Here is a 14796-nt window from a genome sequence, read left to right on the forward strand (position 1 = left end):
CCCGCCTCGAGCCCCATCGGACTTACAAGGACCCGGCCTCCACGTTGGGGCCCCGCACGTAGAAGGGGACTCGGATGTCGAACTCGTAGGGCATGGACTTGCCTTTCACCAGCCCAAACTGACCGATGTGGTAGCCGTGGTCGGCGGTGTAGACGATGTACGTGTTGTCCAGTTCGCCGGTCTCGACCAACATGTTATAGATCTGGAAGAGCAGGAACGAGGGGGGGAAACCAACGTGATGAGGGTTGGAGCCTCTGAGAAGCAGCGTGGCTTAGTGGAAAGAGCACGGCCTTGGGAGTCAGAAGATGTGGGTTCTAATCTCGGCTCTGCCACTTGTCTGCCGTGTGACCTTGGGCAAGCCACTTAACTTCTCTGTGCCTCCATTATCTCATCTGTAAAATGGGGATTAAGACTGTGAGTCCCACGTGGGACAACCTGATTACCTTGTATCTACCCCGGTACTTAGACCAGTGCTTGGCACATAGTAAGTGCTTAATAAATACTATTGTTTTTATAACATAGGGAAAAAGCCCACATTCTCCACCCCCTCTCCAAATGGCGATACAGAAACTTTGCTTTCCTCAAGGGAATGTGTCTGTTTATTGTTACATCGTACTCTCCCAGTAAGTAAGAACTCAATAAATACGACCGGCTGACTGAGTCAACCGGCTGCCCCGGTCAGACGGCGGACCGGCGGGACTCGGCTTCTTCTGTGGCGATTCGGTCCTAAGAGCTAAAGTCCTGGGATCTGTACATGTGAAGCAGTATGGCCTAGTGGAAAGAGCACGGGCCCTGGGAGTCGGAGGATTACCGCTATGCCATTTTTCTGCCGCGCGACCTCGGCCGAGTCACTTCACTTCCCTGTGCCTCGGTTCCCTCTTCCGTGAAATGGGGATCAAGACTGAGCCCCATGTAGGACAGGGACTGTGTCCCACCTGACTAGTTTGTATCTACCTCAGCACTTAGTACAATCAGTGGTATTTATTGAGAGCTTCCTGTGTGCACAGTGCTGAACTAAGTGCTTCGAAGAGTACAATACAACAAAAGTGGAAGACACGATCCATCTCCACAAGGAGATCTAATGGGGGAATTCTGCTGGATTTCAGCTGTGGTTTTAAGCAATGTATCTGGTTGTGGGCAGAGAATGTGCCTACCAACTCCATCATCCTCTCCCAAGTGGTTAGTACAGTACTCTGCACATGGTAAGTGTTCATTACATACAATCCACGGATGGATCGATTGATCCCCGTTTCACAGATGGGGTAACTGAGGCCCAAGGAAGTTAAAGCCACTTGCCCAAGATCACACGGCAGGCAGGTGGTGGAGCCGGGATTATGACCTTGGTCCTTCTGACGCTCAGGCCTGTACTCTATCCACTAGGCCACTCTGCCTCTCTATTATATTGTCCTCTTCCAGGTGTTTAGTACAGTGATCTGCACACAGTAAATGCTCAATAAATATCACTGATCAGTGGTACTAGCCTTCCATCCAGCATGACCGACCCTTCTCTTCCCACATTTTCCAGGTCTCTGGGTGTTCCAGGTATTTTCCCTTTAAAAGGCACCAGGGGGAGGAAACATTGTCTGTCCTTCCCCCCCGACCGCCCCCCCCCCCCCCACTCCCCGCCACCTCCATCCACCCCACCCAAGCTCAACTCTGAAGCTGTTTATAGTACCATTTTCATCCTGTGAGGCCTAGTACCATCAGTGAGTCTACACAAACCCCCCAGTGGCTCTTGGCACAAATCTCCCAGTAAAGCGCAGAAGTGTTTGCTCTCTTCCGGAAGGACGATAACCTGTTTCCTCAAGATAACCTTTGGGTTCCCTAATGAGAAAAGGGCTGTTTACTATTCTGTCGCTTCCTGTCCTCCATCAGAGGAACTCTGTGGAAGATGGGAACCGAATGCCTGCCGTAAATGACATTCCACTACAAAAAAAACGTGGAGGACAATTACTGATTGGATGTTGAGCATCCACTCCTCAAAACATGCTGGGGCAGAGACTAGCAGCGAGGCCTAGTAGAAAGGGATACAGGACTGGAAGCCAGGAGATCCTGATTTTAGTCCCGGACCCACTACTTGCCTATTGTGTGTACCGGTGGGCCTCAGTTTCCTCATTTGTAAAATGGGGATAAATATCTCGTTTCCCTCTCCCTTAGATGGTGAGCCTTGTATGAGACAGGGACTCTGCCTGATCTGATTATGTTGTCTCTGTGTTTGGATCTGGTTTAGTGTCCGAGTCTCCCCCTGGGGGGTCCCCCATCCCCAACCCTTTCCCATTGACAGCCAGGCCAACCCTCTCCTGGATCTTTTTCTTTCTCTGACAGGACGGCACTAGGTGTTGGGGCAATCCCTTTCAGGTGTTTCTTTCTGAAACCCTGCATTCGGTTTCCTTTCATCCTGAGCCCAAGACACCCCAAATCAGGACTTTGAAGTGCTGGGAGTCGACAGTCAGTCATATTTATTGAGCGCTTATTGTGTTCAAGGCACTCTACTAAGCACTTGGGAGAGTACAGCACCACAACAAAACAGACACATTCCCTGCCCACAGCGAGCTCGAATGGCAGGAGGGCTCGGCTTGGCTTTGGAGAGGTGGCTTGTGTAAGCCGAGTGGGGAAGGAAGAAGGGAGATGGGAAAGTGGGATGGGAGACAGGGAGATAGTGGAAAGAGAAAATGAGGGGGGGACCTAAGCATTTAGTACAGTGCTCTGCACACAGTAAGTGCTTAATAAATACAATTGAATGAAAGAATATGATAGTGGAGAGAGAGAAAGAAGGATAGCAGAGAGAGGGAAAGGGGGGGGTGGGAGCCACTCTCTGGATGTGGGCAGGGGTCAGAGAAGGCTCCCCTTACCTTGTCCATCGAGTCATCCACGGACATGAGGGTCTGGAGACGTTTTCTCTGCAACATGTTGGTGAACTCCATGTGGATTGGTTTCATGGGGCCCGTGTACCTCATTATCCAGTGCTTGTCCGGGCTGGGAGCGTAGTTGTAACTGGGAGTGCTGAGGGCAAACAAGCACGTAGCAAATCAGCACGGAGGGAGAGAGCTTCCTGAGCTAGATCAATCGATCTATCAATCGATCAATGCTTTGTATTGAGTGCTACCTGCTTGCAGAGCACTGCACTCACCATTTGGGAGAGAACGATACAATAGAGTTGGTAGACAGACCTTCCCAGACTAAGCCCCGCTTTTCCTCTGCTCCCCCTCCCCATCGCTCCGACTCGCTCCTTTTGCTCTACCCCGCTCCCCGCCCCACAGCACCTGTGTATATATGTACATATTTATAATTATAATTTGATTTATTTATATTAATGTGTGTATATCTATAATTCTATATATTTATAACAATGCTACTGATGCCCGTTTACTTGTTTTCATGTCTGTCTCCCTCCTTCTAGACTGTGAGCCCCTTGTGGACAGGGATGGTCTCTGTTGATGAATTGTACTTCCCAAGCGCTTAGTACAGTGCTCTGCACACAGTAAGCACTCAATAAATACGACTGAATGAAAGGCCCTGTTCCCTGCCATCAAGGATCTTGCAATGTCGGAAGGAGAGATCATCACAAGCCAGTTTCTCTATCCCTTCATCAATCAATCGATGGTATTTATTGAGCACTTAATATGTGCAGAGCACGGTACTAAGTGCTTGGGAGACCGTAAGCTCATTGTGGGCAGGGAATGGGTTTGTTATATTATTATACTGTACTCTCTTTACTATGTTCAGAGCACTGTACTAAGCGCTTGGGAGAGTACAGTATAACAAGCACTTAGTACAGTGCTCTGAACATAGTAAAAACTCAGTGAGTAAAATTGACTGACTCTCGAAATTTCTCAAACCTAACATCAAAGGTACCATTTATCCTCCTGCACATGTGGCTCAGTGGAAAGAGCATAGGCTTGGGAGTCAGAGGTCATGGGTTCGAATCCCGCCTCTGCCACTTGTCAGCTGTGTGACTGTGGGCAAGCCACTTAACTTCTCTGTGCCTCAGTTACCTCATCTGTAAAATGGGCATTTAGATCGTGAGCCCCACGTGGGACAACCTGATGACCCTGTATCTACCCCAGCGCTTAGAACAGTGCTCTGCACATAGTAAGCGCTTAACAGATACCAACATTGTTGTTGTTGTTGTCTCTCCTCTCGAACAAAAAGAGGGGACTGGCTTTCTCTAGTGTTAACTGCAGCAGAGTCTTTAAAGAAGACTCATAAATGCCTGGCGAGGCCTCCTGGAAAAGTTTTCCAAAAAATCCTCAAGTGCCACAATTTTTTCTGGCTGCTACTCCCCAAGTTAACAGTCGTGGATAGCTTGGGACAGACATTTAGATTGCATGAAATGCTCCCGACGGAACCTGTCACACGGAAGCTTCGGGTCCCCCGGTGAAGGCCTGAAGTCTCCTGGGATGTCAAAATTCCCACCGCAGCCACCCGGTTACCGTTTCCCTGGAGGATTTGGGCTGTTGAAAGGTGTTTCTTTTCCTCCTTCCCAAAGCTGGGCATCTCCACATGCCAGTTCAACAGATTATTTTCTGCCGATGGGTTAAATGGTGTCATCCGTATCCATTGCAAAATACAACCGGCACGCTCCCTCTGGTTCCTCTGGGGGTCCCAAATAAACAGTCTGAAAATCCCACCTCCACTCCTAAATTGTCGGAAGGCTAATTATAATCATAATAACAATTGTGATATTTAAGTGCATATTACATGCCAAGCACTGTACATACAAGATAATCAGGTCCCACAAGAGGCCTTCCCTGATTAAGCCCTCCTTTCCTCTTCTCCCATTCCCTTCTCCGTCACCCTGACTTGCTCCCTTTATTCATCTTCTCTCCCAGCTCTACACCACCTATGTCCAAATATTAATTTATTTATATTAATGTCTGTTTCCCCCTCTAGACCGTAAGCTCGTTGTGGGCAGGGAATGTGTTTATTGTTCTACTGTACCCTCCAAAGCACCGAATACAGTGCTCTGCACAAAGTAAATGCTCAATAAATGCAATTGGCTGACAGGGGCTCACAGGGTGAATAGAAGGGAGGACAGATATTGAACCCCCATTTAGCAGGTGAAGTAATGTGACTTAACCAAGATCACGCAGCAGGTAAGTGGCAGAGCCAGCATTAGAACCCAGGTCCTCTGATTCCCCGACTAGGCCTTCCACTAGGCCATGCTGCTTCTCAATTATCCAAGCAATGGGTGGCGTGTGTGTGTGGGGGGGATGTTTGGCTTTTCTAAGTTATCTAACAAAATGAATTTTATTCAGCTACTTAAACTGTCCATCATCTGAATTAGCCTTGGTACCGAATACTTCAGTTACTCTGCTTCTACGGTCGTCTTTCAATCAATGCTGATGAATTAAGGGAAACAGCATGGCCTAGCAGAAAGAGCACGGGCCTGGGAGTCAGAAGACCTGGGTTCTAATCCTGACTCTGCCAAATGCTTAGTGGGTAGCTTTGGGCAAGTCACAACTTCTCTGTGCCCCAATTCCCCTGTCTTTCCTTCTACTTAGGCTGTGAGCCCCATGCAAGACAGGTAATATGTCCAACCTAATTAACTTATATCTAGCGCAGTGCTTAGAACCATGTTTGACACATAGTATTTTAAAAATACCATTAGGAAAAAAATAACCTGATTTAAAAATTTTTTTTCCTTTAAAAAAAAACCACGTCCTTCCCCACGTTGATGCTGCCCACCCTTCTCGAGTATCACATACCTGCCCAGTTAGTGTGAAAATAGCATGCGAATTTCACAAATCTGCTGGCTAAGACTTCTCCGACAGATGTCGGTTATTCCGCCAAAGCTCTGAGGAAACGGGGGAAATGGACTTGGGGCACAGGAAGCTTGTCCTCAGAGAATAGACTCGGTTTATCCTTGTACCTTAATAGCCTCTTGAATATCAGAGCGTTATTGTGGTTGAAATAATCACATTGCCCCTTTGAATATGCTGACCAGTTATGGAAACTGTTGCTATGTAATGCCCAGAATGGATTACAATGCTCGGCAAACTCCTTCTGGGCTTCGCTTTGTGATTTCCTGGATGATTTGAAACCTCACGCAGTTAAATCCACCGCAGGCCCAAAATCTCCTTTGACTGGGGCTAACGCTGGCCTCTCTTGCTCAGAACAAATTTGTCCATCTCCTCACACTGTTCACCCTGGACCATATTCCCACCAGCAAAGTCCCCTTTAACTGAGAGTCTTAAATTCTTCAAGAAACAAACAATGCTCTTTTTTCTCGTCCTCTCTCCCTTCCCTCCAGCCCCGGTGGCTCTCGGAGTCCAGCACATGAAGCGGATAGAGATGTGAGCAGCTACAAATACAGTAGCAGCTACAGAGAAGCACAATGGCCTGGGAGTCAGAGGACCTAGGTTCCGATCCTGGCTCTGACACCCGTCTGCTGTGTGACCTTGGGCAAGTCACTTCTCTGTGCCTCAGTTACGTCATCGGTAAAACGGTAATTAAGACTATTAGCCCATGGGGGGCAGAGACTGTGTCCAAAATGATCAGCTTGGATCCACCCAGGCTCTTAGTACACACAGTAAGTGCTCAACAGTAATAATAATTATAATACTAATAATCATGGTATTTGTTAAGCGTTGAGTAACAGGGAATGTGTCTGCTAATTCTGTTGTACTCTCCCAAGTGCTTAGTGCAGTGCTCTGCACGTAGCGAGTGCTCAGTAAATACCATTAACAAATACCATAATAATAATAATAATAATGATAATTACAGAGAACTCTGCTCAAGAAATGGACGAGGAAGAGGCAGGCTATTTAACTGCTTTCACCTCTGAATCTGGGGAGGAAGAGATCACAGACTGAGAATGGCAATGCACAATTCTTTGTTCACAATAACAAAATGGGAAATCACCCCCAACCACCTCTTTCTGAGAAGCTGTGACAGAGAGTTTGATTTTTCCTTCCAAAGGCACACGGTGGGTTAAGTGCTATCCAACACCCTCAAGTCACAGCGGTGTCATTATTATTAATTATGACGATAATAATAATAGTGGTATTTATTATGCACTTACTATAACCCAGGCACTGTACAAAAGACTGGGTTAGATACAATGTAATCAGAGCCCTGCCATTGGATTCACAGGGTGGGGGGGCGGGGGTGTGGAGAACAGGTATTTTATCCCCATTTTACAGATGTGGAAACTGAGGATCAGAGAAGCTGAGTGACTTGCCCAAGATCACACAGCAGACAAGTGGTGGAGCTAGGATGACAACCCAGGCCTCTTGACCCTCAGGCCTCTGCTCTTTTCAATGTACTGCACTGCTTCTCTAGTGCTGCAAGGATCCCTGTGTCTCAGTTTCCTCATCTGTAAAATGGGGATAAAATACCTGTTCTCCCTTCACCTCAGACTGAGCCCCATGTGGGACAGGGTCTGTGAGTATGCTTTTTTTTTTTTAAAATGGTATTTGTTAAGCACTCACTATGTGCCAGGCACTGCTCTAACCACTGGGGTAGATACAAGGAAATCAGCTGGAATACAATCCTTGTCCCATGTGGGGGCTCATCCCCATTTTACAGATGAGGTAATTGAGGCCAGAGGAGTGAAGTGACTTGTCCAAGGTCACGCAGCAGACGAGAGGCGGAGCTGCAAGTAGAACCCAGGTCCTTCTGACTCCAAGGTGCGTGCTCCCTCCACTAGGCCACACTGCTTCTCAGATTGTACCATCCCTACTTTAGTGCTGGGGAAGGCGCTCGGCACATAGTAAGGGCTTAACCACCATAATTGTAACCAAGTAACGGCCCATGAGCTTCCTTCCCTGCAAGTCGGCCAGGGCCCAGGCCCAAATTGTACACAGATTGCCCGACAGTATTGATCTTAATCCCCATTTTACAGATGAAGGAACTGAGGCTGAGAGAAGTGATTTGCCCGAGGTCACACAGCAAACAAATGGCAGAGCCAGGGTTAGAACCCAGGTCTTAATGAGTAACATCAGTTCAGGGAAACCGCAGAAAACCGACTCCCAGAAGCTTCGGCAAAGATGGACTTCCCAAGAATCGGCGCAGCTCTACAGGCAGGCCTCCCCTGTTCAGGATTGCTGAATGAAGATCTCTAAGGCAGCGTTTCTCTGCTGGATCATCAAAAGAGAGAGCCCAGAAAGTACAAAATAAAGGACCCCAGCACAATTGCCTTCCTGCTCGAGAACAGGTGAAAGAATGTTGCTCGTGTGAAAGGGAAAATGGCGCAGCAGAGGTACGTTGGCTAAATAAGCCGCTTCTGACAATGGCAATTGGGTGTGCTTTAAATTAAGCCACTCTGGAATGTGCTAATGAGAAAATGAAATGACCATTGTCAAAATTCTGTAACAATTTCCTGAAGAAGGGATTCCACAAAGCCGACTTGATGGAAGGGAGAGATAAAAGGATAGGGCAGGCCTATTTCCCATGCTTTTATCCCCTTCTGAAGATCGTAATTAACCACCCCCCAGCGACAGAACTTTTGGTTTTGGAAATGATTGTTCCTCAGAGATAAGGGGGCCTTTCAGGAGACCTCTGGGCAAGGAGAGGCGGGACTCTATGGGAAAGCCCCGATAGGCTCTGCTTATTATGAATTTACCTAATTTTCATTACTAAGGAAGAGCAAATAAGAAAAGAGCGTCAACCATCTTAGTTGGGAAATGAGAAGCAACGTGGCCTAGTGGAAAGAGCCTGCGCCTGGGAGTCAGAGACCTGGGTTCTAATCTTGGCTCCACCACTTGTCTGCTGGGTGGCCTTGGGCTAGTCACTTAGCTTCTCTGAGCCTCAAGTTACCTTATCTGTAAAATGGGGATTAAGACTGTCACCCCGGTGGGACATGGACTGTATCTAACCTGATTACCTTGTATCTACCCCAGCCCATAATACAATGCCTGGCACAAAGTAAGCGCTTAACAAACACCATAAAAATATTCATTATCATTAGTATTAAATTATTACTACTACTACATCCTTAACAGGCTTAAGCACTGTTCTACGTGCTGGGGTAGATACAGGATAATCAGGTTGGATACAGTCTAATCAGGTTGGATGCAGTCCCTGTGCCACATGGAGCTCACAATCTTCAACCCCATTTTACAGATGAGGGAACAGAGGTCCAGAGAAGTGAAGTGACTGGCCCAAGCTCACACAGCAGACAAGTGGCGGAGCCACGATGAGAAGCCAGGTCCTACTGACTCCCAGACCCATTGTCTATCCACTAAGTCACAAGGCTTCTCCTTAGGGATCAGTTGGCTGTATTAGGGGAATGAAGATTCATTCAATAGTATTTATTGAGCGCTTACTATGTGCAGAGCACTGTACTAAGCGCTTGGAATGTACAAATCGCTAACAGATCAAATATGCTCCCTTCCAGTAGTTAGTTAACACGTTGCACTTATTAATAATAATAATAATAATAATAATGTTGGTATTTGTTAAGCGCTTACTATGTGCCGAGCACTGTTCTAAGCGCTGGGGCATATTAGCTCTCCCCACTTTGGGTTTAAGCTAGAAACAGAGAAAGATTGAGAGAGAGTGGCTGGGGAAGGATGTATTCTAATTTTAATGAAAATTAAGTGTTCAGAATATTCGTGCCAACTCAAAATGACTCTGACCTTGCTCTGCCACGACACCACATATCGGATCTGTCGAAAACACTAAACGCAAACGCGCGCACACTCCCCACTCAAGGCTCCCCTTTTCACCGGCCGTGGCCCGCTTTTTTTTCCTTACATATGCTGGGACGCGTTGGGGAAGAGCTGAGAGTACTGAGGGGCGGAGTCCTCTGGCCCGTGGGGGGCCGCGTGACTGATGACCATCAGGACCGGCCGGTGAGGGTACGTCCTCTTGGAGGTTCGGAAGAAGCTCACGCTGTCGTTGGTGATCAGGTCGGTCAGGTAATCCTGGAGGGAGACACACGCCGGGTTGAGAAGCAGCATGGGGTAATGGATAAAACACGGGCCGGGGAGTCAGAAGGTCAGGGGTTCTAATCCCGGCTCCATCACCTGTCCGCGGTGTGACCTCGGGCAAGTCACTTCACTTCTCTGGGCCTCGGTTACCTCATTTGTAAAATGGGCATTAAGACTGGGAGCCCCATACGGGACAGGGACTCTGCCCAACCTGATTAGCTTGTATCTACCCCAGTGCTTAGAACAATGCTTGACACATAGTAAGCACTTAACAAATACCATAATAATAATTATTATTATTAGAGAGGGACAGAGCTCGGGGACAAGGATGGGTGGGGTTGAGGGGGGAGGAGAGGGAGAGGGAAAGAGAGAAAGAGAGAGAGAGAGAGAGAGAGAGGGTCCGAACCAGTCTGATGGTCTGGGACCAGTTCTGATCCAGGGAACGACCCAACTCGGCTGTTGTGAGTTTCTTAGGACCGTTGGGGATTAAGGAAACGCTGGGCTGTGGTACGGAAAACACACACTGACAATAGCTCCTGGGCCAGGCTGAGAAGCCTGACTCTGGCAGGGGCCAAGGCCCTGATGGTTCCCGCTTCAGTGGCTCTTTCTTAAATAATCATAATAATAATCATCATAATAATGATGACAATAATACTAACACTGCCACTAATAATGAGAAGGAGTGTAGGCTAGTGGATAAAGCACGGGCCTGGGCGTCAGAAGGACCTGGGTTCTCATCCTGGCTCCACCACTTGTCGGCAGTGTGACCCTGGGCAAGTCATTTCACCTCTCTGGGTCTCATTTACTCTATCTGTAAAACAGGGATTGAGATTGGAACAGGGATTGGGTCTTATCTGAGTAGCTACTTTGATGCTATTGAGGCCTGTCTACTTGTTTTGTTTTGTTGTCTGTCTCTCCCTTCTAGACTGTGAGCCCATTGTTGGGTAGGGATTGTCTCTATCTGTTGCCGAATTGTACTTTCCAAGCTCTTAGTACAGTGCTCTGCACACAGTAAGTGCTCAATACATATGAATGAATGAATGAATATTCCAGCACTTAATACAGTGCCTGGCACACTGTAAGTGCTTAACAAGTACAATAAAAAAATGATAATAATGATATAATTTGTTAAGGGCTTACTATGTGCCAGGCGCTGGTACTAAGTAATTAGGTTGGACACAGTCCCCGTTCCACATGAGGCTCACATCTTAATCCCCATTTTACAGATGAGGTAACGGAAGCACAGAGAAGTGAAGTGACTTGCCCGAGGTCATACAACAGGCACGTGGTAGAGCCAGGATTAGAACCCAGGTCCTTCTGACTCCCACGCCTGTGCTCTATCCACTAGGCAACACTGCTTCTCCCTGGAAATAAGGTGCTTACACTCCAACAGGACAGAGGCCAGGAGTGGAATTAAATAACTCGTGGAGCTCTCCTTCCTCCCTAGACTTTGATTCCTTCAAGATGGTGGAGACTAGGACCCGATCTGAAAGCTCCAAGGGCATCCGGAATTTCAAAAATCCAAGTCTTAATCCCAGCTCCTTTGGAAGTCCAGATATCCTTAGCCTATCAGGGAAAAATACTATCAAAAGAGCCGGGAGGGAGAGAGAAGCTGAGGTTTCCCCTGCCAATGGATCAATTCCAATATAAACACTAGCAGGTGGGCTCTGGGTTTACTGACAGTTTCGATGGTAATATTGATATCAACGGGAGAGAAACCAGCCCCTGGCTGAGTGACAGCTAAAGTGGCAGGACAAGGAGAGGGATCATGTCCTCGGGTCCTCTCACCCTCGAAACGCTTAGAACGCTTACGAGAAGCAGCATGGTGTAGTGGATAGAGCCCGGGCCTGGGAGTCAGAGGGTCATGGGTTCGAATCCCAACTCTGCCACTTGTCCGCTGTGTGCCCTTGGGCAAAGTCACTTCACTTCTCTGGGCCTCAGTCCCCTCATCTGTAAAATGGGGATTAAGACCGTGTCCCATGCAGGAAGGGACTGTGTCTAATTGATTTGCCTGTATGTGGATATAGCACATAGTACAGTGTCTGGCACAAAGTAGGCTCTTAACAAATACCATAATTATTATTAGTAGTAGTAGATGCTCACTGCCTCCTTGCCCCACCAAAGACATTCTGCTCCTAGCGTGGCTCAGTGGAAAGAGCATGGGCTTGGGAGTCAGAGGTCGTGGGTTTTAATCCCGGCTCCGCCGCTTGTCAGCTGTGTGACCTTGGGCAAGTCACTTAACTTCTCTTTGCCTCAGTTACTTCATCTGTAAAATGGGGATGAAGACTGTGAGCTCTACATGGGACAACCTGATTACCTTGTTTCTACCCCAGGGCTTAGAACAGTGCTTGGCACATAGTAAGCACTTAAATACCAACATTATTATTATAATTACTAAGCGCTTGGAAAGTATTATATTATTATATCTTTAAACTCTGCTCTTTCCTCCAGCGTGTAATTTATTTTAGGATCTGTTTCCTATTCATTCATTCAATTGTATTTATGAGCTCTTACTGGGTGCAGAGCAATGTCCTAAACGTTTGGGAGAGTTCAATATTGGAAGCAGTGTGGCCTAGTTGATAGAGCATGGGCCCGGGACTCAGAAGGTCATGGGTTTTAAACCCGGCTAGGCCACTTGTCTGCTGTTTGGCCTTGGATAAGTCACTTTACTTCTTTGGGCCTCAGTTTCCTCATCTATAAAATGGGGGTTAAGACTGTGAACCCTATGCAGGACAGGGACTGTGTGCAGCTCAAATGCATGTATCCACCCCAGTGCTTAGTGTAGTGCCTGGCATTACTAAGTGCTTAATAAGTATCATACTACTACTAATAATAATAATTATTATTACAATATGACAATAAACAGAAAACCTGCCCACAATGAGTTTACAGTCTAGAGAGGGACTGCTAGACTGTTTAGATCCTCAAGGAAGGACCTACTAACACTATTGATTGTCATGCAATCAATGGTATTTATTGAGTACTTATTGGGTGCAGAAACTGTATTAAGCGCTTGAGAGAGAGCAATTCAACTGAGTTAGTCGACACATTCCCTTCCCATAAAGACTTTAGAGTCTAGAGGGAGGAGTTTGTTATCCCTTCCCAAGATTTTAGTATTAACAATAATAATAATAATGATAATGTTGGCATTTGTTAAGTGCTTTCTATGTACCAGGCACTGGGGTGGATACAAACAAATTGGGTTGGACACAGTCCTTGCCCCACACTGGGCTCACAGTCTTTATCTCCATTTTACAGATGAGATAATTGAGACCCAGAGAAGTGAAGTGACTTGTCCAAGGTCACACAGCAGACAAGTGACAGAACCAGGATTAAAACCCAGGTCCTTCCGATTCCTAGGCACGCGCTCTTTTCTACCAGGCCGTGACAATGCTCGGCACACGTGAGACGCTCAATAAAAACCATTCTTTGATGGATAGGAGGCAGATCACAAAGAGGGAAAAATCAACTCCAGCTTATGGAAATGTGAAGTGCTTTTGTGGTGGGAGCGAAGATTCGGGGCCTGGATTGAGGCCGTGAGACCCCTCGGGGGTCTGCAGGCAGCACAAGGGCTAAGCGATGACAATGATCACGGTGGCTGAGGAACAAAGTGTGCTAAACTGCAGGGAAGGGATTGAAGTCAGATGAATGGAAGACCGGAGCTTCTGGGCTACTGAAGGAGGTTGGGAAAGATCTTTCTGACACGTCTTTGAAAATGGCCCGGCCCCCCATCGGTCTGCGTGTCGGGCCCGGAGGTCAGAGGCAGGGGGATGGACAGGGTGACCTCTCCGGGTAATTGCTTCCTCTGTAACAGGAAAAGCCACAGTTGTACTACGCCTTCATTAGGCAACTGAAATCCTCCCTAAAGGTGACTAGGCAAATGGTTTCTGTTTCCTGTGGTTGCCAAGAGAAGAGCCATGTGACCCATGGCTTGAGGGCTAGAAGGGGAGGGGGTCTGTTTCCCTTGAGGGAGGGCCCGGTCACCGGGTGATTCACTCCAGGGTCCCAGGCCCCTACTGCCCCTGGGAACGTTAGCACCGGAACCTCAATTAATTAAGAAGATGTTACAAATCGATTATTGAGGAAGGGCCATCAATTCAGCTGCTTTAACTGGTAGAATCAGCTGGAGTGTCGGGGGATGGGGAAGTAGGAGTTTAGCTTTTTATGGGGGTGGGGGAAGTGTCTAGTGGAAAGAGCACGGGCTTGGGAGTCCAAGGACGTGGGTTCTAATCCCAGCTCCACCACATCTCTGCTGTCTGACCTCGGATGAGTCGCTTAAGCTCTCTGTGCCTCAGTTACCTCATCTGTAAAATGGGGATTAACTGTGAGCCCCACATAGGACAACCTGATCACCCTGTATCCTCCCCAGCCCTTAGAACAGTGCTCTGCACATAGTAAGCACTTAATGAATACCATTATTATTATTATTAATGTCGGTTGAAATAACTCCTCCAGCCGATTGGTGAATGAGGTTGATCAATAGTTTATTTACATCAATAAATCAGGAGACCTTGCTCCACCCCTCCTCTCCTTTAGAGGAAACTGTCAGCAGGAAAGCTGGTCCAGGCACCGCCTTTGGACTGTAAGCTTACTGTGGGCAGGGAATTTGTTATTTTTGTGTTCTCTCAAGTGCTTAGTACAGTGCTCTGTATTCAGTTAGCTCTCAATAAATACAACTGACACTGCATTTTGCTCGCACAGGCTCCTCCCTCGGGGGCTATTTAGCGGAAGACACTGTATGACTTCGTGGGAAGGAGAGAATGAGAATGTGGGGGAGGAAGCTTGGGAAAGGAAGCTGATGAGTTAAAAGCTTGAGGTTCTCATTTTGGAGTAGTCAAACCCGGGTTTCTTCTTCACCCCATTTCACCCACGGGTGAAGTTCGATACGTATTCCCCAAGAACAAGAGAACTTACCTTGGGA

General features: G+C 47.4%; 1 protein-coding gene across 6 annotated transcripts in view; it reads right to left on the reverse strand.

The window, feature by feature from the left end:
• LOC114813761 (extracellular sulfatase Sulf-2-like) overlaps positions 1 to 14796 on the reverse strand; it is a 66444-nt gene that overhangs the window by 25143 nt on the left and 26505 nt on the right. For all 6 annotated transcript variants that reach the window (XM_029070615.1, XM_029070618.2, XM_029070617.1 and 3 more), the window contains 3 exons: positions 9700 to 9869; positions 2853 to 3003; positions 27 to 202 (listed from right to left, as the gene is read on the reverse strand). In XM_029070615.1, the coding sequence (XP_028926448.1) occupies positions 27 to 202; positions 2853 to 3003; positions 9700 to 9869 (497 nt within the window). The remainder of the gene's footprint in view (positions 1 to 26; positions 203 to 2852; positions 3004 to 9699; positions 9870 to 14796) is intronic.

The sequence above is a fragment of the Ornithorhynchus anatinus genome, chromosome 8 (genome assembly GCF_004115215.2).
Source record: "Ornithorhynchus anatinus isolate Pmale09 chromosome 8, mOrnAna1.pri.v4, whole genome shotgun sequence".
Lineage (NCBI taxonomy): Eukaryota > Metazoa > Chordata > Mammalia > Monotremata > Ornithorhynchidae > Ornithorhynchus > Ornithorhynchus anatinus.